The sequence below is a fragment of the Eleutherodactylus coqui genome, chromosome 1 (assembly GCF_035609145.1).
Source record: "Eleutherodactylus coqui strain aEleCoq1 chromosome 1, aEleCoq1.hap1, whole genome shotgun sequence".
NCBI lineage: Eukaryota > Metazoa > Chordata > Amphibia > Anura > Eleutherodactylidae > Eleutherodactylus > Eleutherodactylus coqui.
In genome coordinates, this window is record NC_089837.1 from 3262152 (window position 1) to 3287922 (window position 25771).

General features: G+C 49.9%; 1 protein-coding gene across 1 annotated transcript; it reads right to left on the reverse strand.

The window, feature by feature from the left end:
* Positions 1-870: 870 nt before the first annotated feature.
* Positions 871-22580, reverse strand: LOC136617816 (zinc finger protein 501-like). Its single transcript, XM_066594285.1, has 4 exons — positions 22436-22580; positions 6580-6671; positions 4465-4561; positions 871-2098 (listed from the first exon to the last, which is right to left on the reverse strand). Exons 1-4 carry the CDS (start codon positions 22518-22520, stop codon positions 1194-1196), a joined length of 1179 nt encoding a protein of 392 aa, XP_066450382.1. The 5' UTR covers positions 22521-22580; the 3' UTR covers positions 871-1193.
* Between the last annotated feature and the right edge of the window lie 3191 nt (positions 22581-25771).

Genomic DNA, 25771 nt, shown 5'->3' on the forward strand with positions numbered 1-25771 from the left:
CCACACTCTTCTGGGAGTTCAGAGCATTGTATCAGGCGCGAAAGAAGATTACTGCCCATTTGATGCAGCCTGTGCCCCCCCCCCCCCCCCCACACACACACACACAGTGGGGATTTTGTTGCCAAGATCAGAGAGGTTATATACTTGGAAAGGTGGATCCATTGGCATAACTATAGGAGATGCGGTTGCACCTGAGCCCAGGAGCCTTAAAGAGCCCATAAGGCCTCTCTTCTCAATATAGGGAGCCTAGTGCTATAAATAAAGCATTATAGTTGGGGATCCCATTACAGGTTTTGCATTTGGGCCCAGGAGCTTCATGTTATGCCTCTGCATTAAGGGGTTAAGAGAAGTTGGGGGGGGGGGGGGGGGCGCCTAAGAGACACTTTTGCACCCGGGCCCATGAGCCTCTAAGTGGATTTATCAAAAAAGAGTCTGCTTGACTGAGTTTGAGGAAATTGGGAAGGATGGTTTGAGATTATCTAATAATGGATAGTTCATAAGGAGCGCTGGTTATATTGGAGCATCAGAGGATAGTCTTCTCCCTTTTTGTATGCGTCTAAATATTTATTTTCCTGTCTTTTTTGTTGAGGATGGTGAAGACAATTTGAGTATAGTTATGATTGATTGTATTGTTTGGTGGGTGTTATCTTCTATTATGTCATACTATATACTATGTATATCATGCATGTAGGAATGTGCAGAGGTTAAGGGGTAATTGCATTCAAAAATATAATTTCAAAAAAATGATCAGATTTAAAAATAAATACCAACCCAAATACACAAGAGTGACTGAGTAGCATAAATGTCTGCTGGAGGAGGTTTTCGCCAAAGGGGCAGCACCAGATATGCAAGACACGGAAGGAAAGGACAGACTTGTGATGGTTTTTATTTACAAAATGATTCCCAGTTAATTCGTTGTTTTTGGCTCGTTCCACCACCCAGATCTGTAAATCCTGTGTGACTGAATGCAGAGTATTGTTACGTCCACATGTTAAGAAATAGGGGTTCAGTTAGTTGTGCCCACTCCTCACGATATTGCTCTAGATTCTCCTGTAGTGGGAGTGGATTTGTAATGGGGACATTACATCGTCGCTGCTTGGGAAGTAAATCAGGACCTTCATTGCTCCCTTAGACCATCTTCACCTCTAGACTGAAATTTCACTTCGTGTAAAATATTTTCCATGTATAGAACATCAAAGCGGCTTGTCTCCGGTGTGAATTCTTTCATGTTTTACACAACTTGCTTTACTTGTAAAACATTTCCCACATTCTAAACATGAAAATCGCTTCTCTCCTGTATGAATTCTTTCATGAGTAACAAGTTGTGATTTATCTGTAAAACATTTCCCACATTCTGGACATGTAAATGGTTTTTCTCCTGTGTGAATTCTATGATGTTTTCTAAGTTTGGCTTTAGTAATAAAACATTTCCCACATTCTGAACATGAAAATGGTCTCTCTCCTGTGTGACTTCTCTTGTGTATAACAAGACTGGATTTATCTGTAAAACATTTACCGCATTCTGAACATGAATACGGCTTCTCTCCTGTGTGACTTCTCTTATGTGTAACGAGATGTGATTTATTTCCAAAGCATTTCCCACATTCTGCACATGAATACGGCTTCTCTCCTGTGTGGATTCTATCATGTTTAACAAGATGCGCTTTATTTATAAAACTTTTCCCACACTCTGAACATGAATACGGCTTTTCTCCTGTGTGAATTCTCTCATGCGTAGTAAAATTCGACTTATTTGTAAAACATTTCCCACACTGAGAACAGCAGTAAGGCTTCTCTCCTGTGTGAATTCTTCTGTGTGTATAAAGATTTGAGCTGCTTGTGAACTGTTTTCCACATTCATCACATTGATACCTTTTTCCCCCGTTCTGACCCACAATTGTCGTAACAATCTGTGATTGGTCAGTAGAAGGTTCCTCATGATTAGAGGGATTATATGACGGATCTGTACTGTGAAGTCCTGGAGGTACATTAAGGGTGATGAGGTTTTCTCCTGTGGAACGCTGCACGATAGCTTCATCTTCTACATCATCATTTCCTGATAACATGAAGTTTCCCTCTGAATTCTTAGTAGGATTTTCTGTAAGGATTAAAAATGGATTTAGCCTTTTTTTTACCCAAATCACAAATGCACAGTATAACATTTGTTGAAAAGTTAATCAGTCAGCTCCTATGAACCCCATAAACTCTAGTTATGGGTTCATAGGAGCTGAAGCGCTGACTTCAGAGATGTGACACTCATACCTACGATCTTCGTCATTCCACCGCTGTCCTTTCTCAATGCCGCCGCCGCCGCTGCTGCATGGATCCTGCTGACTACACAGCCTCATTCTTGAAATGAGAGGTGTAGTACTGCACAGGTGTAGTGCTGTCATTTCATGCATATATCTATGTGCTCAGCAGCATGCAGCAGCTTTAGGAGCTGACAGTGGGGGAATGGCGAGGATTGTAAGTATGAGTGCCAACGCTTCAGCTCCTATTAACCCGTAACTATAACTTATGGGCTTCGTAGGACCTGAAAGATTCCCTATAACTGACTCCTGGTGCCACAAAAACTACCCCTGTGATTGTAGCCTTACATAGCTTTGTATGACACTTGACGACGTCTCAGTGAACAAGTCCAGGATTGTGCTTTGCACTCAGAGACCACCTTTATGACATAGACCTGAGCAGCACAACCTTGTCGGCTGATCCGCCCCATTCTTTACCAGCACTTATGATCTTTCAATACTATGTGGACATCCCTTAATATAAGTCAATACTGTGATTGACAATCTAATCCTGGCCAACATTGACCTCCAACAAATCGCACATCCAGGCTGCATGGGCAGGACAAGGTCTGTAAAGCCTAATGGCTGCTGTCAGCAGATCACGTTCTTCTAGAGCATCTCTAGGATGTAGTGGAATAGACAGAGTGAGGTTATCAATCAGAATCTGGAATAAAGGGTTCCCGAACCTTGTTGGATCCACTAAGGGGAAGGAGGATCCTGCCAAGTACTAAGAATGTGGAGCTAAGAAGGTGTCCTTTTAGTGAAGGTAATCGAGACTAAGACACCTCTGTACGTACAGTAATAAATGTGACAGAGGGGCTTCTAATAATCATGGATCGGAAGATTGGATTACCCCAAAAATTCAGCTCTTCACTCTCTACAGTCTATTCTAGAACTTACCTCCTCATAGGAGCTGATCAGATTGGTGTGACAGGAGCGAACTCTCATAAACCCATGGTAATACAGAGTTACACAGTTATATTCCTTGAGGTCCTCCAGGATAGCAACTTTTAGGAACCCTTCAAACATATTACCGAGAGGACTCACTGGCCTGTAGTTTCCAGGGTCACTTTTTGACCCCTTTTTAAATATTAGCAACATATTTGCTAAGCGCCAATCCAGTTGAACAGACCCTGTAACATTGAAGTCCTTAAATCTAAGAAATAATTATCTAGCACGTGACTTATTTCCCTCAGTATCTGAGGGTCCATGACATCTGCAACATCTGTTAGCATTTTAACCTATCGCATTACTCAACGTCCTTAGAACCTGGGGGTGTATGACCTTGGGACCCGGTGATTTGTCTATTTTAACCTTGTTAAGCCGGCTCTGCACTTCTTGCTGGCCAAGACTGGTGCCATTTAATAGGGAGTTTGCTTTATCACTCTGCATTTCACCTGCATTTCCTACATTTGAATACACTCGCAAAAAATCCTATTTAGTAGATTTGGTTTCTTCTCCTCACCCTCAACTATTCTTCCCTAATTAGAGTGCAAACACTTTCCATTTTAATCTTTTTACTACTTATACAGTTGAAGAGCTTATTAGATTCTGTCTGTAGCAATAAGTCTCAGTTTCCACTTTGCTGCTTTTATTTGCTTTTTAACATATTTTTTTTACGTCTAGCTATATTGAGCCACATACAGTACAGCACTGCAGAGTGGCGGCTTAGCACCCCCCCCCCCCCCCCCCTGCAAACAGCAGAGAAGTAGCAGCAATGAAGTCCTAGGCTGTTGCCGAAAATGTTTGGAAAACTCAGGTACGCTTTAAAATTGAATAACTGAAGAAAAATAAAGATCCAGGACCCGAAAACTGAGAGAAAGAAAAAAGGGCTCAGATCTGGGTGTAGTACGAGATCAAATAAAGGCTAGATAATGGCCATAGCCGCTCACATGATGTAGTTGTGCTGCACTGGGCACATCTCCAAGCACTTAATCCCACCATGAGGGCAATGGCTTCCAAGGTCTGCAGGTACCGGCCGTGATGGAAGTGGGGAGGTAATGTGCAGGAGCCTACTAGATTGTGCAAAACAATAGCTGAAAAAACATCACTTACTGCTAAATGGACAATCTGCCAGAGAATCCTGATGGCACCGACGTTACCCCAGAGAAGAAATTAGAACACCACATTTCAACCCACACAGAGGTCTTCATCGGGTATCTGTTATATTACCTACCTGTAGGAATGTCCTTCTCCAAATCACTCTTCCACGGGTGATCACCCCTCATCCTCTCTTCTTCTATCTCCACTTTAATAATAGTCAGATCTTCATCCTAATGTGTCACATTGAAAAATTCTGTACAATATGGCGGAGAGGCGGGAAATTTAACCAACCACCAAAATCTATGACTGCAGGACCAGAAGACTCCACCCCTATATAGGACAAGAGCAAAGAGCTCCACCCCCTATATGGAGCAGGAGCAAAGAGCTCCACCCCCTATATGGAGCAGGAGCAAAGAGCTCCACCCCCTATATGGAGCAGGAGCAAAGAGCTCCACCCCCTTGAAGTACAGGATAGTGAGAATATGAAGGGTGGTGTAAATAGGAGACCCTGTATGGAGTCTCAAATGAAAGCATGTATGGAGTGAGAGCTGGGAGGTCCGATGGCCCCCAGAACAAAGAAAATAAAGGTGACGTGAAAAGTAATGTTTTATTAAACCAGGAAGCTCTCGTGGCTCCTTTCTCAAGTACAAAGCAGCTCGACGGACGCTGCTCCTGTGTGCCCACTGGGCGAGATACTGAACTTCATTACATCTTCTCTATGGTCTCGTGCCTAGGTGTTTTTTCCTGAGGTTATCCTGAGTGCAGAATTATTTTTTTTTCTTCACCATTACTTTTTACATGTTGGGGTTTTGTGCAAATTAAAAATATTCTAGTTGCTCCCCCCATCATTCTGCACTCGGTACCCCATTATGACAAGTGAAAACTGAATGTTAGATATCTTTGGGGGGTTTTTTCTAGGAAAAACTACCCATTTTGCGGTGACCTAAGTAGTTATACCCCTGTACTCGGCACTTAGTTGAAACACCTTTGGTAGGGATTCCAGCCTACAGTCCCCTTGGGGATGATGCCACAAGGTTTGCACCCCTGAATTTGTGGGTTTTCTGCCCTCTATCCAGTTAAATGGGGGCTGGCCGTGGGCAGCCATTGTCAGGTCTCTCCAGAGATGTTTCATTGGGTTCAGGGCTCTGGCTGGCCCCTCAAGGACATTCACAGAGTTGTCCCCACTCCTGGGTGGTCTTGGCTGGGGTCTTAGGGTCATTGTCTTGTAGGAAGATGACCCTTCTACCCAGTCTGAGGTCCCTTGGGCTCTGGAGCAGGTTGCCATTATCGCTCTACTTTGCTCCATTGAGCTTTTTATCCACCCTTACTGGTCTCCCCTCCCCCAGCATGCTGCTCCACCACCAGGCTTCACTGTAAGGATGGTATTGGGCAGGTGATGAGCAGCACCCTGTTTCCTTGCAGACAGAAAGCTTGGTCACCTGTCTCACCGATGCCCTTCTCCCCTTTTGTTTAAGGCGGGGGGGGGGGGGGCAGCGGCTCTAGGAAGAGTCCTTGTTCTTCTTCCATGTAAGTATTATGGGGGCACTGGGCTCTTGGGAACTTTCAGCAGCAGCAGATATATTTTTGTAGCTTCTCCAGATCTGAGCCTCCACACAATCCTGTTTTTGAGCTCTACAGGCAGATCAGTCCTCCTCATGGTTTTGGTTTTGGCTCTGATATGAATTGTGAGAGGCCAGACCTTATATAGACAAGGAAGGGGCGGAGGGGGCTTTTATGTCCGATCAACTGAATTTACCACAGTTGACTCTACATCAATATGTAGAAACATCTCAGAGATGATCAAGAGAAATGGGCCGCAGAGCTAAATGTCACACCAAAAAGTGTCAATGTAAAATGGTGGGTTTTCATTTTTTTCAATGTACGAAGGTTTCTAACATTCAGTTTATACTTTTTATCGTTATGGGGTATTGAGTGCAGAATTATGGGAAAATACTTTTTTTTTAATTTGCACAGGGCCACAATACAGCAAAATGTAATAATAGAAAAATGTGAAAAGGGTCTGAAGACTTTCTGGACCTACTGTACATGAAAGCAGTAGCAAACAGCTTCACCCCTATATGCCAGAGAGCACCACCCCCATATAGAACTGTCACAGAGCTCCACCCCCATATAGAACTGTCATAGAGCTCCACCCCCATATATAAAGCACAGAGCTCCACCCCCATATATAAAGCACGTAGAGCTTCGCCCCCTATATAGATGTACTACAGGGCTCAGTGCCATCTACCTGCTGGTTCTCCGGGACATCTTCCTCTGTATGGTCCGGGGAATACGGAGGACGGGGACATCTCTCTGGGGGGTTTCTCCTCCCGGCTCCATCTGTGGAGACACACAGTGATGGATACATGAGCTCCTGTATATCTGTATAATTAGACATTTCTCAGACTACCAGGGTGAATAATCTTCTGATAACACCACACTGACATCTGCGACTCCGAGCTGCCCCTCTATTCACTCAGCTGTCACTCCTTCCTCACGAAGAGGAGACCCATGCATTTTTGTATTTAGATGGATGGTCTGGGGTAGAAAACTGATATTTAGATACTGGTTAGGGAAATCTATACATCAGAAGAGTAACCCAGTGACCCCCATCTTATATCAGTCAGGGGGAGTACTACTACTCCCAGCATTCTCTCCACCAGGAATGGAAACCAGTAAGGCATGGGGGAAAAAAATGCCATTCTCTTATGTCAGTCAGATGAAGCATAGTGTATAATATTATAATAGGCATGGACCTGTGGAGGATGACCGTGGCGAGGTAGACATCCTGTAGTTACTGCAGATCCACCATAATATGTCCGGTTATCACAGAAGGGAAGCGGCCATGCTTAGGTCACTGTATGTATAGAAGGTTCTCACCAGTCGGACTCCACATTTTTTGCTAATATGTATTCCAAAAAGAAGCTAAGAGTCAGCCTATGTATGGCATACTAACACCTCATTGCAGAAGAACACAACAAGTTCCTGTCAGTCACTAAATTACCTTCGCCAACTTATACAGGACCCGACTAGAGTGGCAACCATTGTGGACTTTATTCTAAACAACAGACCTGACCGAATAATACGGGTGCAGGCGGGGGGCACCTAGGAGATAGTGACCAGAATATAATACATTTCCATTTCTCCTTCAAGAGAGAGTTTTATAGGGGAGCTATGAAACTACTAAAAACGTTGGGAAGGCCAAGTCCCATTCGCTCAGAGAAGTCCTTAACCTTATTGACTGGGATAATGTCCTCAAAAATAGGAGTGCGAACAATAAATGGGAAATGTTCAACCCCTTAACACCACAAGACAGCCCACACCATCCTGCAGCAGTTACTGATAGCAGTCTTCCAGCTGCAATAGTGGGGATACAGAAGAACAATGATCCCCACTCTTAACCCCCTACATGCCGCAATGGGAGCACGCCCCCTATGTGACATCATTGATGTAATTGTGGAGGGCCAATGGGTTGACATAGCAACGGAATGGCTTGCTATTGCCTCTGATCACTATTGTAAGTATAAGGCATTCAATCTCAGAAGTTCTGCAGTGCATTATAGCGATCAGAGCGGTTATCGTTCAAGTCCCCTACAGGGATATAAAATAAAAAGGGTTTAGAAAAAAAAAACACATTTTTGTGCACTTTTTCCTTATATGTATAAAATAAATTCCACATATTGGGTATCATCGTATCTGTAACGGCCTGCACAACAAATCGATCACACTATTTATCCTGCAAGGCAAAAACTGTATTAAGAAATTATTATATTTTATTTATTTTGCCCCCCCCCCCCCCCTAAAAAACACAATGAAATTGCTAAAAAATATATTTTTGTACCCAAAAATGTAAACATTAAAAACTACAGCTCATCACACAAACAAAGGTTAAGGGACTACCCCAGTAACATTTCTGTAGCAAGAGTATAGGCAGACCCCTGTAACATTTCTGTAGCAAGAGTATAGACAAACCCCAGGGTCAGGCTCGGTCCCAGCCTCCACCTTGTGTGACCCAGGGTGCCGTGAGTTACATAGCAATGGGAAATCCATGCGTCCCCACACTATTCATTCTGTGTAGGTGTCAGACGGCTCAACACTGCAAGGCGAAGTCTTGGAGTTCCTTGGGCTCACCTATGCTGGCGGTGCACAAAGATGGTATTACACAGGAAGAAATCAGAGTGCCCAAACATGGCAGAGTTTCACCCCGCCAAGAACCTCGGCGTCGGCCCACATTTCCGCCGTAGTCAGTCAGTGTATTTGTGCCAAATAGGTAAAACACCGCGATGGGAAGTCTTTGTGCACCCACAGTATAGGCAAACCCCTGTAACATTTGTGCAGTAAAAGTATAGGAGGACCCCAGTAACATTTCTGTAGCAGAAGTATAGGCAGACCCCAGTAACATTTCTGTAGCAAGCGTATAGGCAGACCCCTGTAACATTCCTGTAGCAGAAGTATAGGCAGACCCCTGTAACATTTCTGTAGCAAGAGTATAGGCAAACCCCTGAAACATTGATGTACCAAGAGTATAGGCGGACCCCAGTAACATTCCTGTAGCAGAAGTATAGGCAGACCCCAGTAACATTTCTGTAGCAAGAGTATAGGCAAACCCCTGAAACATTGATGTACCAAGAGTATAGGCGGACCGCAGTAACATTTCTGCAGCAAAAGTATAGGCGGACCCCAGTAACATTTCTGTAGCAAGAGTATAGGCAGACCCCTGAAACATTGGTGTACCATGAGTATAGGCGGACCCTAGTAACATTTCTGTAGCAAGAGTATAGGCGAACCCCTGAAACATTGGTGTACCATGAGTATAGGCGGACCCTAGTAACATTTCTGTAGCAAAAGTATAGGGAGACCCCAGTAACATTCTTGTAGCAGAAGTATAGGCAGACCCCTGAAACATTGGTGTACTAAGAGTATACGTGAACCCTAGTAACATTTCTGTAGCAAGAGTATAGGCGAACCCCTGAAACCATTCAGTAGAAACTTCATAGGCGGACCCTAGTAACATTTCTGTAGCAAAAGTATAGGGAGACCCCAGTAACATTCTTGTAGCAGAAGTATAGGCAGACCCCTGAAACATTGGTGTACTAAGAGTATACGTGAACCCTAGTAACATTTCTGTAGCAAGAGTATAGGCGAACCCCTGAAACCATTCAGTAGAAAAGGTATAGGCAGACCCCAGTAACATTTCTGTAGCAAGAATGTAGGCAAACCCCTGAAACATTGGTGTACCAAGAGTACCAGTGCACCCCTGAAAAATTGCTCAACCGCGAGGGCAGGTAAAACCCATAAACATTTTTTAAAGATACAGCTCGCTGTTGCTTAATTTGTAACAGAGCCTGGAGGCAGCCCTCCGAAAAATTGGTTTCTGTTAAAGTATCAATACTTTTGAAACTTTGAAAAATTGTAAAAAAAACTTTTAAACAGAGCCTTTTGGGACGCAGAAAAATTGGCAGTTCAGCATGATGACATGCTGTTTTAGGAGAAGGAGGAGGAGTAATACTATCCGAGAGTGATTGACAAAGCTAATTCCCTCTTTTTTTGTGGTGATAGAGGATGCATTTTTCTCCTGCTGCAGCTAAAAGAATCATTAGATTCCGCTACTTTCCGCCGGTGGAGAAGAGAAGTCTGGGGAAATCCAGCCTATGTTCATCTTTATGAGTGTAAGCATGTCAGCACTGGCAGTTGACAGGCGGGTACGTTTATCCGTGATGATTTCCCCAGCTGCACTAAAACCCTATCTGAAAAGATGCTAGCGGTAGGGCAGGCCAGCACCTCCAGGGTGTACAGCGCAAGTTCGTGCCACGTGTCCAGCTTTGACACCCAATAGTTGTATGGAGCAGAGGCATCACAGAGGATGGGGGTACGATCAGCTACGTACTCCCTCACCATCTTTTTACAGTGCTCCCTCCGACTCAGCCTTGACTGGGGAGTGGTGACACAGTCTTGCTGGGAAGTCATAAAGCTGGCAAAGGCCTTGGAGAGTGTTCCCCTGCCTGCGCTGGACATGCTGCCTGATCCCCGCTTCTCCCCTGCTACTTGGCCCTCTGAACTGCGTCTTCTGCCACTAGCGCTGTCAGATGGGAAGTTAAGCATCACTTTTTCCACCAGGGCCCTGTGGTATTGCATCACTCTCGCACCCCTTTCCTCTTCCGGAATGAGTGTGGAAAGGTTCTCCTTATACCATGGGTCAAGAAGGGTGTACATTCAGTAATCCGTGTTGGCCAGAATGCGTCTAACGCGAGGGTCATGGGAAAGGCAGCCTAACATGAAGTCAGCCATGTACAGGGTCCCAGTACACAACACATCGCTGTCCTCACTAGGAAGATGACTTTCAGGATCCTCTCCTCCTCCTCCTCCTCCTCCTCTACAGCCCATGCACGCTGAGCAGATGAGAGGCAAGCAGCATGGGTACCCTCTGCAGTGGGCCCAGCTGTCTCTTTCCCCTCCTCCTCGAAAACGCGCTGGGATATAGACATGAGGGTGGTCTGGCTATCAAGCGACATACTGTCATCCCCCATCTCCTGTTCCAACCGCAAAGCATCAGCCTTTATGCTTTGCAGCGAACTTCTCAGCAGGCAAAGCAGCGGGATGGTAACGCTAATGATTGCATCGCTGCTCACCACCTGGGTAGACTCCTCAAAGTTTCAGAGGACCTGGCAGATATCTGCCATCCATGCCCACTCCTCAGTAAAGAATTGCGGAGGCTGACTACCACTCCACCGCCCATGTCGCAGCTGGTATCCCACTATTGCTCTACACTGCTCATACAGCCAGGCCAACATGTGCAGCCTAGAATTCCAGCTTGTGGGAACGTCGCACAGCAGTCAGTGCTCTGGCAGCTGAAACAAACGTTGCAGCGTCCTTAGGGTGGCAGCGTCTGTGGTGGACTTGTGGAAATGTGTGCAGATGCGGCGCACCTTGCTGAGCAGGTCAGACAAGTGAGGGTAGTTTTTCAGAAACCGCTGAACCACCAGATTGAAGACGTGGGCCAGGCATGGCACTTGAGGCTGCTGAGCTGCAGAGCCGCCACCAGGTTACGGCCGTTGTCACACACGACCATGCCCAGTTGGAGGCTCAGGGGCGAAAGCCAGAGGTTGGTCTGCTCTGTCAGACCCTGCAACAGCTTGGGGGTCGTGTGCCTCTTGTCACCTAAGCTGATTAGTTTCAGCACGGCTTGCTGACACTTGCCCACCGCTGTGCTGCTGCGACGCGCGCTACCGACTGCTGGCGACGTGCTCACACTTCTTAATTGAGAGGTAGATGTGGCGGAGGAGGAGGAGGGGGAGGGTTTGGAGGAGGTGCCATAAAACACCACAGATACCAGCACCAAGGTAGGACTTGCTATTCTGGGGGTGGGTAGGACGTGAGCGGTCCCAGGCTCTGACTCGGTCCCAGTCTCCACCAAATTCACCCAATCTGCCGTCAGGGAGATATAGTGGCCCTGCCCGTCAGTACTTGTCCTCGTGTCCATGGTTAAGTGGACCTTCCCAGTAACCGCGTTGGTGAGGGCACAATTTATGTTGCGGGAGATGTGCTGTTGTAGGGCTGGGCCGGCACACCGGGAAAAATAGTGGCTGGGGGCTGAGTAGCGCGGGACCGCCGCCACCATCATGTTTTTGAAAGCCCCTGTTTCCACAAGCCTGTACGGCAGCATCTCCAGGCTAATTAATTTGGCAATGTGCACATTTAAATCTTGTGCGTGCGGGTGCGTGGTGGCATATTTGCGCTTTTGCTCCAACGCTTCTGTTAGCGACAGTTGAACGCTGCACTGAGAGACATTGCTGGATGGAGTGGAGGACGGTGGAGGTGAGAGTGTGGGTGCAGGCAGGGAGGCGCTCGTGCCTGTGTCCTGGGAGGGGGATTGGATCTGTGTGGCAGGCTGGGGCACAGGGGAAGAGGCAGTGGTGTGACCTGGAGGCAGTGAATGTCCTTCGTCCCACCTTGTGGGGTACTTGGCCATCATATGCCTGCACATGGTGGTGAGGCTGGTAGTGGTGGCTACCCGGCTGATCTTGGTGTGACACAGGTTGCACACCACTGTTCGCCGGTCGTCCGCGCTCTCACTAAAAAACATCCACACCTTTGAACACCTAGCCCTCTGCACGGAGGCTTGCCGCGAGGGGGTGCTTTGGGAAACAGTTGGGGGATTCTTCACTCTGGCCCTGCCTCTACCCCTGGCCACTCCACTGCCTCTTCCAACCTGTCCAGCTGCTGCACTTGCCTCCCCTTCTGAAGCCCTGTCCTCAGTGGGCTTAGTAAACCAGGTGGGGTCAGTCACCTCATCGTCCAGCTGCTCTTCCTCCGAATCCACCATCCAATTCTTACCCAGGACAGTAACAAGGGGGGGTGGGGGACGCTCTAATAACCATGTATAGATATATCAGGGGTCAGTACAGAGATCTCTCCCATCATTTATTATATCCAGGACTGTAACAAGGGGGCGCTCTAATAATTAAGTATAGATATATCAGGGGTCAGTGCAGAGATCTCTCCCGTCATCTATTGTACCCAGGACTGTAACAAGGGGGAGGCGCTATAATAACTATGTATAGATATATCAGAGGTCAGTACAGAGATCTCTACTATCATCTATTATATCCAGGACTGTTGTAGTAGACATGATGATTAATTAGCGTAAAATGTCTATTGATTTGTATAAACTAGATGTATTACTCAGCTGTAGTGATTTACCTCTGTAGAGGCTAATGGCTGCATAATCTCATTATGGTAATTGCTGGACAATGGCATGGTGAACGATGTGTTCTATAACGTTAGCCTAATGTAAAGCTCCTCTGCAGTTTCTTAAAGGGTTAAAGTCACATTTTTATACTGCAATACTGAAGAACTGTATCCACGTTGTGCGTTTTCCCAGCCCTCCCCCACCCTCAACTTCTGAGACAAAGAAGCTACTTTGCCTGACCGCTTGTTGAGGAGACAAAGACTGGCTCATACACTGGACTTGAGAGGGGTGTGGGGAGGGGGCGGGGGATTCTATATGGCTTAACGAATGAAAACCTATATATGTTACTGATGTAATGTGCTATACGCCCATAAAGGGCAGGTATTATGTGTTTCATCATAGAAGGTCTCTGTAACTTATGGGGTCGTCACCCAGAAGGTTCACTTAAATGTAACACGTCAAATGTACAACCAGCTTACCCTTAAACAATCACAAGTTCAACTCTACTAGGAAGACTAAAAAAAAATAATAAAGTAAAAAATCTGTGAATTTTTATTATTCTAAAAATATGTAATTAAAACTATATACAAACTAAAAATGGGATTTGTTACTTACCGTAAAATCCTTTTCTTGACCAGGATATTGGGTATACAGGATGCAGTGGGTAGTAGCTGCCACTAGGAGGCGACAAAGCTTGAACAAAGGTTGACTCCTCCTGTCAGCTACACCCCTTCTTCCTGCTGGGGAAGGTCAGTTTGTAAGCAAGCAGTGGTAGGAGTCCTAGCAGAGGAGCACAACCAAAAGCCGTGAAACATATAAACGTGAAACAAAAGGACACGGTAAAGAACAGCAAGATTCTAGTAACATCATGTGAAATCTGAGATCCGAGGGCTCCAACAGGGACCCACACAACCTGGTAACACAATAAAAGGGAGGGTGCTGTATCCCCCATATCCTGGTCAAGAAAAGGATTTTATGGTAAGTAAAAAAATCCCATTTTCTAGTCAGGAATATGGGGGATACAGGATACAGTGGGCCGTACACGAGCCCCCCCCCCCCCCCTGGGTGGGCATTATAAGGTGTGGCTGCTATCAGACCTCAGCTAATTGTAGAACCTTGCAACCGAGGGCGGCATCAGCCAATGCTGCCACATGCACCCTGTAAAATTTGGTGAAGGTTTGCATAGAAGACCATGTAGCCACTTTACACACCTGTGTGGCAGATGCCCATGATGCTCTCACAGCCCTGGTCGAGTGAGCAGTAAGAGGGGAATTCTGGCCCTCGGCTCGATAGGCCTCAGACACCGCTGAACGAATCCAGCACAAAATCGTAACCATGGAGGTGGCTTGACCACAACGCGCTCCCTTGGGAAGCACAAACAGGCCGTCTGAACGCCGATACGAGGCTGTCTGCGCCAAGTGAATTCTCAAAGCTTGAACGAGATTGAGCTTGTGAAGGGCCCTCTGCGTGCGATGCACCAGATGCAGACAATAGGGAAGCAATACAATGTCCTCATTGAGGTGGAAGTCCGAAACCCCCTTTCAAAAAGGAAAAAGATTGAGACGCAGGACCACTTTGTCCTGATGAAACACCACAAATGGTGGTACAGCTGATAGTTCCGCCAATTCCTACACCCTCCGAATGGAGGTGATGGCCACCAGGAATGCCACCTTGACTCTCATCATGCAAGGCAACATTTCCGCAAGGGGTTCAAAGGGATGTCGCTGTAGAGCATCCAGTACCAAATTGAGATTCCACTCTGGAAAGGTGAATGGTACGGCAGAGCCATATGAAGGTACGAACAGCTGGAAGAGTAGCCAGCGGTCTCTGGAACAAGATGGTAAGTGCTGACAATTGCCCTTTAAGAAAGCAGAGACTGAGTCCCAACTCTAACCTGGCCTGCAAGAAGGCGATGATCGTGAAAAGGGGGAGGACTGCATGGGATGCCTGGACTGACCTTCACACTAGGCGAAGAAGCGCCTCCAGACACGATAGTAGATCTTCGAAGAAAACAGTTTCCGTGCCCTAAACATAGTGCGGATAACCGGATCGGTGAATCCTCAGGCTCTCAACACTGTGGGAGATGGGCCCTTGCAAGAGGAGATCCTTGTTGAGCGGGAGACGCCATGGCACTTTGATGAGCAAATCCATAAATTCAGTGTACCATGTCTGACGCAGCCAATTCAGAGCATTTAGCAGCAGCGGAATGCGTTCCCTCTTGATCTAGTTGACAACCCTGTGTAACAGAGGGTCCTGGGACCTCAATACAAACCTTGAGATCTTTCAATTTTAGTCTGGAGGCCATGAGGTCCATGTCTGGCTGTCCCCAACGATGACAAAGTTGCTGAAAAATGTCTGGATGAATTACCCACTCACATGGATCTACCATTGTTCTGCTCTGGTAGTCGGCAAACCAATTGTCCACTCAGGGTATGTATACCGCCAATATCGCCGGCACATTGACCTCAGCCCAGGATAGGATGCGGGCCGCCTGTGTCATCGCCGGAGTGCTGCAGGTTCCGCTTTGTCGGTTTATATATGCGATGGCTGTTGCGTTGTCCGTCTGGACCCAGAGTGGGCGGTCTTGTAATTGAGTTGCAAAGTTGAGAATTGGCAGATAAATTGCCCTAAGTTCTAGGACATTTATCTGGAGACGCGCTTCTGCAGTGGACCACATGCCCTGGGTCATATGAGGAGGGAACGTTTCCCTCCAGTGGAGGAAGAGGAACGACTGACCATGGAGTACGAGAGGAGACAATACCCACCACTCCAGGGAGCGGCGGAGCGAATCCGGAAGACTGCTCCACTGGTCCAGGGTAATTGGGTCCTTGTTCCAAGGACTCTCCAGGCTGGCCATCTGCGATGGACCCTTGATATCGTCCAGATAGGGAATGATTCCTCTGGAGTGAAGGAGTTCCATTATGGCTGCCCGAATGTTGGTTAAGACCCTGGGAGCCGTTGCCAACACGAAAGGGAAGGTCCGGAATAGCTAATATCTGCCTTGAATTGCAAACCGCAGGAACCATTGATGCGTTTGCCGAATTGGAATGTGTAGATATGCATCCTGGATGTCAATGGACGACAGGAATTCGTGGTGTTCCAGGGACGCTATGACCGAGTGGATAGACTCCATGTGAAAATGCTGCACCTGCACGCATCAGTTCAGTCACCTGAGTTCCAGTACTGTATGAACTGAGCCATCCTTCTTTAGCACGATGACCAGGTTCGAGTAGAACCCTGTAAAGTCGTGGCATGGCGGGAGTGGCACTATGACCTGCTGTGCCAATAGATGGTCGATGGCCTTCAGAAGCTTTCTGGCCCTGGTGGGGCATCTGAGAACAGGAGATGTGAAAAACCAATCTAAGAGAGTGCTGATGAACTCGATGGTATAACCAGATGTGACGGATCTCCCAACCCAGGCATCTGGCACAAACTGGGGCCATGTGGATTGGAACCTTGCCAACCGCCCTTCTACCGTGAGAATTAGCGGTGGACGACCTTCTGGAGGACTTAGAGGAAGAGGACTTTGTGGGGCAAGGACACTGTTGCCACGCAGGGCGCGGTTTGTAGGAGGGACGCTTCCCTTACTCCTGCGCACCCATAGCACTGCCCACCGATTGCAGACTACAGTGACAAAAGGACGTGTTGCCTTTTGGGGCAGGCCTCTTATGTTTGGCTTGTTTTGAGGTAACCAAGTGCTTCTGCCCCCTGTAACCTCTGCAATGATCTCATCCAGCTTGTCCCCCAAAAAGCAGGAGCCCCTTAGAAGTAGTGTCTGCATCCCATGCCTTCAGCCAGAGGCTGCAACGACCCATCACCGATGATGCCGAGGCACGTGCTAATAGTCTTGCGGCATCTAAGGAGGCGTCACAGGTGAAACCGCCACCTACCTCTAGTTGTGTGAGAAGCGTTTCTTCTTGTGTCTCGAACTTGTTTGGCCCATGCGACAATATTGTGACATACCCATGTTGCTGCGAATACCGGTCGCAGAGCAGAACCCACGGATTCAAAAATTGCCTTGTAGTGGGATTCCATATTCCTATCCTGCAGGTCAGCAAATGACATGCCAGCCTCCACCGGAATGGTGATATGCTTGGATAGGCAGACAATCGGCGGGTCCACCATAGGGGGAACAGATCACTTCTGGATTAAAACCTGTGGAAAAGGGTATACAACATCAAAACCTTTCAACTTAGCAGGACGTCTGTGAAGCTTTCTCCATTACAGGTAAGGCACTTCCTCACACTCCTTGTGCCTAGAAAAAAAGCTTAGGAGACGGGGGTGCCTGGAGGGGCGCGGCCCGCCTGAGGGTGCCTGGAGGGGCGCGGCCCGCCTAAGGGTGCCTGGAGGGGCGCGGCCCGCCTGCGATGGAATCAGAGGGGCGGAGGACGGGAAAAATTGACTCAGGAGAGACGCTGCAGCGGCTAGACCGTGAACACCTGGAGCGCTTGTGTAGTCTACTGTGAGAGGGCATGCAACAGTCAAACCTATCCACCATGGAACAAACTGCCTATGTTTGGGGTCTTAGCCATTCCAGTTCGGCGGTGGGTAGTGTCTGGGAAGCCGCAGCTGCAGAATCTGATTTTGAGTGAGGGATGCAGGCTTTGCAGAGCGGGGTTACATGGCCACGGGAAAACTGCTTCTGACAGCGTTCGCACACATAATAAGTGGGAAGACCAGGCATCGGCTCCCTCAGACCTCAGTGACACGATGGTTGTAGGAAGTCTAGAACTACCACTGGCTGAGAACAATAAGGGGTTAACTTGTGCTGCCTAATGGCAGCCTTATCTCTTGTAGACCAGCAGCTGGAGCCGCCTGAGAATGAGCCCGGCAGTCTAGCAGCACCAGGAGGTGAGCAGCAAGCAGCCCCCAGGTAGGTCATGCCACAGAAGAGGGTGGATGGGGGTCCTGAGATATGGTTGAGCTGATGCAATAGCAGCCAGCAGTGTGACACACGGAGAAGGGGAGCCTGCACCCCTGTACTAACCTGGGGGCTGACCCGGCTGTGAGCCCCGGTGGCCTCCATATCCTGATGGGCTCCCGCAGCTTCCACTCTGCGCGGGTGAATGGAGCCTGGGACTTCTCTGTGTAGGTCCCATTGTACGCAGGGACCGGGCTGCACATCTTCTGTGAAACAGGGTGCGGAGCAGCCCTTATGGTAGCCAGGGGGCAGCACGCCTGGACGGCAGCGCTGCAGTCACCTTCAGGAGTGGGGAAGAACAAGTGAGCGACGAGGCCGCTCGTTTCCCGCTTCCCTGTGGGGAGGAAGACCTAAACCCACAAATCCTCTTCTCGCAGACATGCGATGTCTGAGCTCCTTGGACATAAAGCTAAAACTGAGCTTCCCCAGCAGGCAGGAAGGGGTAGAGCTGACGGGAGGAGTCGACGCTTGTTCAAGCTTTATGTCGCCTCCTGGTGGCAGCTACTACCCACTGCATCCTGTATCCGCAATATTCCTGACAAGAAACTTATTTCGATCACTGCATTATGAAGGTTCAAGACACTAAAATTAGGCATTATTTAAAAAGAAGAACCGGAAATGCTTTTGGTCACCACATTTACAAGAATCCAAACAAAAGGTCAGATGTACTTCAAAATGGTCCCATTAGAAAGCAAGGGATGTCCCACTAGAAACAAGACCCAGCACCCATCTACAGGGCCGCCCAAGGTACAGGCCATACGATGGCCAGCTCCTGGGGGAGATGTGCTGCGTAAATGAGTCTCCGCCTGGTCAGTGTTAAAGGGGCACTCCATTCTCAGGAGATCGATGTGGGTTCCACCTGCTGGATCTATAACAGACCCCCTTGACTGCTTCTCCACTAGATCACTGTCAGGACCTTGTAGCTGTGATCCAGAACAGACCCCCTGACTGCTTCTCCACTAGATCACTGTGAGGACCTTGTAGCTGTGATCCATAACAGACCCCCCTGACTGCTTCTCCACTAGATCACTGTGAGGACCTTGTAGCTATGATCCATAACAGACCCCCTGACTGCTTCTCCACTAGATCACTGTGAGGACCTTGTAGCTGTGATCCATAACAGACCCCCCTGACTGCTTTTCCACTAGATCACTGTGAGGACCTTGTAGCTGTGATCCATAACAGACCCCCCTGACTGCTTCTCCACTAGATCACTGTGAGGACCTTGTAGCTGTGATCCATAACAGACCCCCCTGACTGCTTCTCCACTAGATCACTGTGAGGACCTTGTAGCTGTCAATTAGCACTGGGGAAAAAACTTTCAGAAGGACCTGCAGAAAAAACACAGTGACTCTCCGAGCAGCTCCTCTGACCTCAGTACACCGTGGGGTAGGGGGATGTAATTTGGAGGAGCAGTAAAAGGTTTGTGCACAAGTATTTGTAGTTACTACTAGGATAAGGATATCTGCAGCAGAGCAGAATGTGTGCATGAAGCAGAGCTGAGTGTGTACGTAAAGTGTGCATGCAGCAGAGCTGAGTGTGTACGTAAAGTGTGCATGCAGCAGAGCTGAGTGTGTACGTAAAGTGTGCATGCAGCAGAGCTGAGTGTGTACGTAAAGTGTGCATGCAGCAGAGCTGAGTGTGTACGTAAAGTGTGCATGCAGCAGAGCTGAGTGTGTACGTAAAGTGTGCATGCAGCAGAGCTGAGTGTGTACGTAAAGTGTGCATGCAGCAGAGCTGAGTGTGTACGTAAAGTGTGCATGCAGCAGAGCTGAGTGTGTACGTAAAGTGTGCATGCAGCAGAGCTGAGTGTGTACGTAAAGTGTGCATGCAGCAGAGCTGAGTGTGTACGTAAAGTGTGCATGCAGCAGAGCTGAGTGTGTACGTAATGTGTGCATGCAGCAGAGCTGAGTGTGTACGTAATGTGTGCATGCAGCAGAGCTGAGTGTGTACGTAATGTGTGTAAGGTCTTTGAGAGAGTAAGATAAATCCCAAAAATTGTGAAACAATCTACAGTAAGGGTGCCTTCAGTTATGCAATATTTTAATGCTTGTGATGCAGCATGTCCTATCTATTTGTAATCTCGCCCATTGTGTCCAATGGGGCCGGCAGCAGCAGCACCGGCCCCATTGAAAGCAATGGGAGAAGATCGCAATCCTCTGCCACTGCTGTGACAGCTGCAACAGGGGATTCCTTCATCACTGCGGATGAATGGCTGAGCGCTGACACTGATTGGTCACAGCACTCAGCCAATCAAAGGCAGCGCCTTCAGGAGGCGAGGATTTTTCAATCGCCGGCCAGAAGAGATGCTGAAGAAGAGTGCCAGAGACCTGAAAGAAGACGGGCCGAAGATGACAGCGCTTCTAAGGGGATGCATTTTTTTCTGCCACTAGTGATTATTTTCGGGGGAGGGCTTATCTGGACATCCAGGACTATAGAGCATTCCAACCAAAGTTGTTGAAGAGACACGAGTAATGACACCTGGAAGAAAAGGTTTATCAGACAGCAGCTGGTTGGCCATCATTGTGTTATCATAAGTGGCCTTTGTTATCAAATCCAGATTCTCCTCCATTTCCCGGAGGCAACTCCCCCTCCCCCTCCCTGGTCCCCTCCTGAGGCAACTCCCCCCTCCCCCTCCCTGGTCCCCTCCGGAGGCAACTCCCCCCTCCCCCTCCCTGGTCCCCTCCGGAGGCAACTCCCCCCTCCCCCTCCCTGGTCCCCTCCGAGGCAACTCCCACATCCCCCTCCCTGGTCCCCTCCGAGGCAACTCCCCCCTCCCTGGTCCCCTCCAAGGCAACTCCCCCCTCCCCCTCCCCTCCGAGGCAGCTCCCCCTCCCGTCTCCACCGAGGCAGCTCCCTCCCCCTCCCGTCCCCACCGAGGCAGCTCCCTCCCCCTCCCGTCCCCACCGAGGCAGCTCCCTCCCCCTCCCGTCCCCACCGAGGCAGCTCCCTCCCCCTCCCGTCCCCTCCGAGGCAGCTCCCTCCCCCTCCCGTCCCCTCCGAGGCAGCTCCCTCCCCCTCCCGTCCCCTCCGAGGCAGCTCCCACCCCCTCCCGTCCCCACCGAGGCAGCTCCCTCCCCCTCCGGTCCCCACCGAGGCAGCTCCCTCCCCCTCCCGTCCACTCCGAGGCAGCTCCCTCCCCCTCCCGTCCCCTCCGAGGCAGCTCCCTCCCCCTCCCGTCCCCTCCGAGGCAGCTCCCTCCCCCTCCCGTCCCCTCCGAGGCAGCTCCCTCCCCCTCCCGTCCCCTCCGAGGCACCTCCGTCCCCCTCCCGTCCCCTCCGAGGCACCTCCCTCCTCCTCCCGTCCCCTCCGAGGCACCTCCCTCCTCCTCCCGTCCCCTCCGAGGCACCTCCCTCCTCCTCCCGTCCCCTCCGAGGCACCTCCCTCCTCCTCCCGTCCCCTCCGAGGCACCTCCCTCCTCCTCCCGTCCCCTCCGAGGCACCTCCCTCCTCCTCCCGTCCCCTCCGAGGCACCTCCCTCCTCCTCCCGTCCCCTCCGAGGCACCTCCCTCCTCCTCCCGTCCCCTCCGAGGCACCTCCCTCCTCCTCCCGTCCCCTCCGAGGCACCTCCCTCCTCCTCCCGTCCCCTCCGAGGCACCTCCCTCCTCCTCCCGTCCCCTCCGAGGCACCTCCCTCCTCCTCCCGTCCCCTCCGAGGCACCTCCCTCCTCCTCCCGTCCCCTCCGAGGCACCTCCCTCCTCCTCCCGTCCCCTCCGAGGCACCTCCCTCCTCCTCCCGTCCCCTCCGAGGCACCTCCCTCCTCCTCCCGTCCCCTCCGAGGTAACTCTCTCCTCCTCCCGTCCCCTCCGAGGTAACTCCCTCCTCCTCCCGTCCCCTCTGAGGTACCTCCCTCCTCCTCCCGTCCCCTCCGAGGTACCTCCCTCCTCCTCCCGTCCCCTCCGAGGTACCTCCCTCCTCCTCCCGTCCCCTCCGAGGTACCTCCCTCCTCCTCCCGTCCCCTCCGAGGTACCTCCCTCCTCCTCCCGTCCCCTCCGAGGTAACTCCCTCCTCCTCCCGTCCCCTCCGAGGTACCTCCCTCCTCCTCCCGTCCCCTCCGAGGTACCTCCCTCCTCCTCCCGTCCCCTCCGAGGTACCTCCCTCCTCCTCCCGTCCCCTCCGAGGTAACTCCCTCCTCCTCCCGTCCCCTCCGAGGTAACTCCCTCCTCCTCCCGTCCCCTCCGAGGTACCTCCCTCCTCCTCCCGTCCCCTCCGAGGTACCTCCCTCCTCCTCCCGTCCCCTCCGAGGTAACTCCCTCCTCCTCCCGTCCCCTCCGAGGTAACTCCCTCCTCCTCCCGTCCCCTCCGAGGTAACTCCCTCCTCCTCTTGACCCCTCCGAGGTAACTCCCTCCTCCTCTTGACCCCTCTGAGGTAACTCCCTTACTTCTTTAAGAGTTCATTCACACGTATGCATATATACTACAGACCTGCATTATATCACATCATACAGATTACATACAAGGGAGACATATGTATCCCAACAATGTCTCCCCTTACCTGGTGACCCCGCGGGCAAAAGCCTCTCCAGCATGGCGGCCGCGTACACATCCCGCCGGCCCTCTACATACTCCCACTCCTCCATGGTGAAATAGACGGCCACATCCTGACACCTTATAGGAACCTGACAACACAATATCCAGTCATCAGCCAGAGCCCCCCGCTAGAATGTCCCCCCACATTCCCCGCAGTCACCTCTCCTGTCAGCAGCTCCGTCATCTTGTTGGTGAGTTCTAGAAGCTTCTGGATCAGGGAGTGAGGATGGATGATGGGAGTCGCTGTCTTCTTCACTGCTGTGTACTCCTGTGGATGGAGGGAGACGCTCAGGGATGGCACAAATACAAGACAGATGGGAGGAATGGAGGGAAGTTCACCTCTCCGGTCAGCAGGTAGATGATCTCCCAGGTGACGGCTAATATCCTTCTGCTCATCTCCATCCCGTCCATCCTTGGAAGGGGGAAAGGGAATAACCGGACCTGAAGACAGAGAGGTCACATGTCTGCAGCACCCTGCTGTATATCCTCTGATACCGGCTGATAACAGAGAGAACAACCCATGTCAGCTTACCGTACTGATGTGTATACATATATCCTCTGACACTGTATGATAACAGAGAGAACAACCCCTGATTTCAGCTTACTGTATCGCTGTGTATACAGTGGGGAAAAACAAGTATTTAGTCCGATCCCAATGGTACAAGTTCTCCTGTGACATCATCGGTGACCCCAACTATGGAGACAATATGAGGAAACATCCAGAACATCACAGTCTGATGGGTAACGGATTTATGTGCAAATTAGGGGGAAAAAAAAATAGATTATACCTACCCGATAATCGGGTTTCCAGGAGTCTCCACGACAGCACCAATTGAGATTGCCTCCTCCTGGTAGGACAGGAACACACAGAGGTTAAAAGCTCCCCCCCTTCCCCACTTTCCTCAGTGGATTCTAACGAATTGCCGGGGTAGGAGCTCAACTTAAATTTCTTCCCTAACTGGGTTTTATTATTATTTTTTTATTTTACAATTTCTTTACTACTTTCTTAGGGGGGGAGGAGGTCCGGGTGCTGTCATGGAGACTCCTGGACACCTGATTATCAGGTAGGTATAATCCTTTTTTTCCCCAGTCGTCTCCACGACAGCACCACCTGAGACGTACTAACTAAAGTTTATTAGGGTGGGATTGCTGCCGAGAGGACTTTGCGGCCGAAGGCCATGTCCTCGTCCTGCTGCACTTTTACCCTATAGTGTTTAATGAACGTGTGGGGTTTCTTCCAGACTGCGACTTTGCATATCTGCTCGACCGAGGCTGAGCTATGTTCGGCCCATGAGGATGCTACTGCCCTTGTAGAATGGGCTTTAAGAGCTAAGGGGATTTCCTTCCCGAGGGCCTTATAGGACTCTATGATGGCCAGGCGGATCCACCTGGCTATGGAGCTTTTTGCCGCTTTGTTCCCTTTATTTGGGCCACTGAACTGGATTAACAGGTTGTCGTCCCGCCTCCAGTGGCTTGTCGCCTCTATGTAGCCTAGGACTGCTCTCCTAACGTCCAGGCAGCTTAGGGTTTTTTCTCTCTCGTTTTTATGTTTACTAAAGAATGAGGGAATTATTACGTCCTGGGACCTATGAAAATGTGATACCACCTTTGGCATGAAGGCAGGGTCTGTATTAAATACTAAATTTGGTGTCCGAGATTTTCAGGAACGGGTGGCGAATGGACAAAGCCTGAAGCTCGCTAACCCGTCTTGCAGAGCTGATGGCTACTAGAAAAACGGTCTTGATTGTAAGCATTTTTATTGGTAGTGCTTCGATCGGCTCGGATGGTTCCGCTGTCATGGCTTTTAGGGCCCAATTAAGGTTCCAGTCTGGAAAAAGATTTATGGGCCTAGGTCGTAATCTAGCTGCTGCTGTCAGGAACCTGCTGACCCAGCTGTTGTCTGCGAACTTTGTGTCGCATATGGCGCTAAGGGCTGCAACCTGGACCTTCAGGGTGCTTGGAGAGAGGCCCATTTCTAGGCCCTCCTGCAAGAACTCTAAGATTAAAGGGATGTCCGGGATAGAATCCCCGTGATCCCTTCCCTGTCTCCATGAGGAAAACCTTCTCCAAACCTTCTGGTAAATAAGGTGGGTCGCCTTTTTCCTGCTGGACATTAGCGTTTTGACCACTCTCTCTGAGAACCCCTTCCCTCCTAGTGAGGATTCCTCAAGAGCCATGCTGTTAAGCGGAGCCTGTCTATGCCCGGGTGGTTCAGTGGCCCCTGTGATAGCAGATCTGTCCAGGTAGGAAAGGTGACTGGGTCCTGGACGCTCAACGTTGTCAGGAGACCGAACCAACTTCTCTTAGGCCAGAAGGGGGTCACCAGGATTAGTGTGCATACCTGGGTTCTGAAATGTTGTAAGACTCTGGGGATCAGCGGTATCGGAGGAAAGGCGTACGCCAGCCCCTCTCCCCAGTCCTGACCTAGGGCGTCTATTGCTGTAGGACGATCTCCGGGCCGGAGGGAGAAGAATTTGCCTACTTTGGCGTTCTCCCTGGTTGCAAATAGGTTCAATTGTGGGGTCCCCCACCGGTTGGTCAGGATTCTGAATGCTTCCTGGGAGAGAGACCATTCTCTTGGTTCTATTTGCCTCCTGCTGAGAAAGTCCGCTTTTTGGTTTAGCGTCCCCTTTAAGTGTGTTGCCGTGATCGAAAGGATCTGGCCCTCTGCCCAGTGGAAGATTTTCTGCGAAATGTTTTGCAGGGCAGGAGACCTTGTGCCCCCCCGGTGGTATTGTCCGACAGTATCTTTATATGCTGGTTCCGTAGCGAGTTTCCTAACTGCTGTAGGACCCGCCATACGGCCTGTAGCTCTCTGTAGTTGGAGGATTGTTCTTTTATCCTTTGCGGCCATGGGCCCTGAAAGAACTGGTTCCCCACATGCGCTCCCCATCCCCAGGCGCTTGCGTCCGTTGTGATGTGGGTGGCTGGGTTTTGTAGCCAATGAACCCCTTCCTGCAGGTTCTCTGGGGATGTCCACCAACGCAGGGATGTTTTCACCGCGCTTGGGATGTACATTCTTGTCCCTAGAGAGGACTGCTTTTTGTCCCAGGTGGATAGGACTGAAGCCTGCAGAGCTCTGGTGTGAGCCTGGGCCCATGCTACTCCGGGAATGCATGACGTCAGGCTTCCCAGGAGAGACATGGCTTCCCGAATTGTGCATAATCGTCTCCGTAGAAAGGTTTTGACTAGCCGTCGGATGTTTTGTATTTTCTCCTCGGGTAGGCAGGAGCATTGCGATTCTGAGTCGAGCGTTATACCCAGAAACGTTTTCTGCTTGTCGGGATATAGGCTGGATTTT

What these genes read in the sequence shown, in the direction of transcription:
- LOC136617816 (XM_066594285.1), bottom strand. Translation starts at nt 22,520, where the DNA reads ATGGAGGAGTGGGAGTATGTAGAGGGCCGGCGGGATGTGTACGCGGCC. An exon ending in TTTGCCCGCGGGGTCACCAG is followed by an intron (nt 6,672 to 22,435) that starts GTAAGGGGAGAC and finishes GTGTCTCCACAG; the next exon opens with ATGGAGCCGGGAGGAGAAAC. An exon ending in GGAGAAGGACATTCCTACAG is followed by an intron (nt 2,099 to 4,464) that starts GTAGGTAATATA and finishes TAATCCTTACAG; the next exon opens with AAAATCCTACTAAGAATTCA.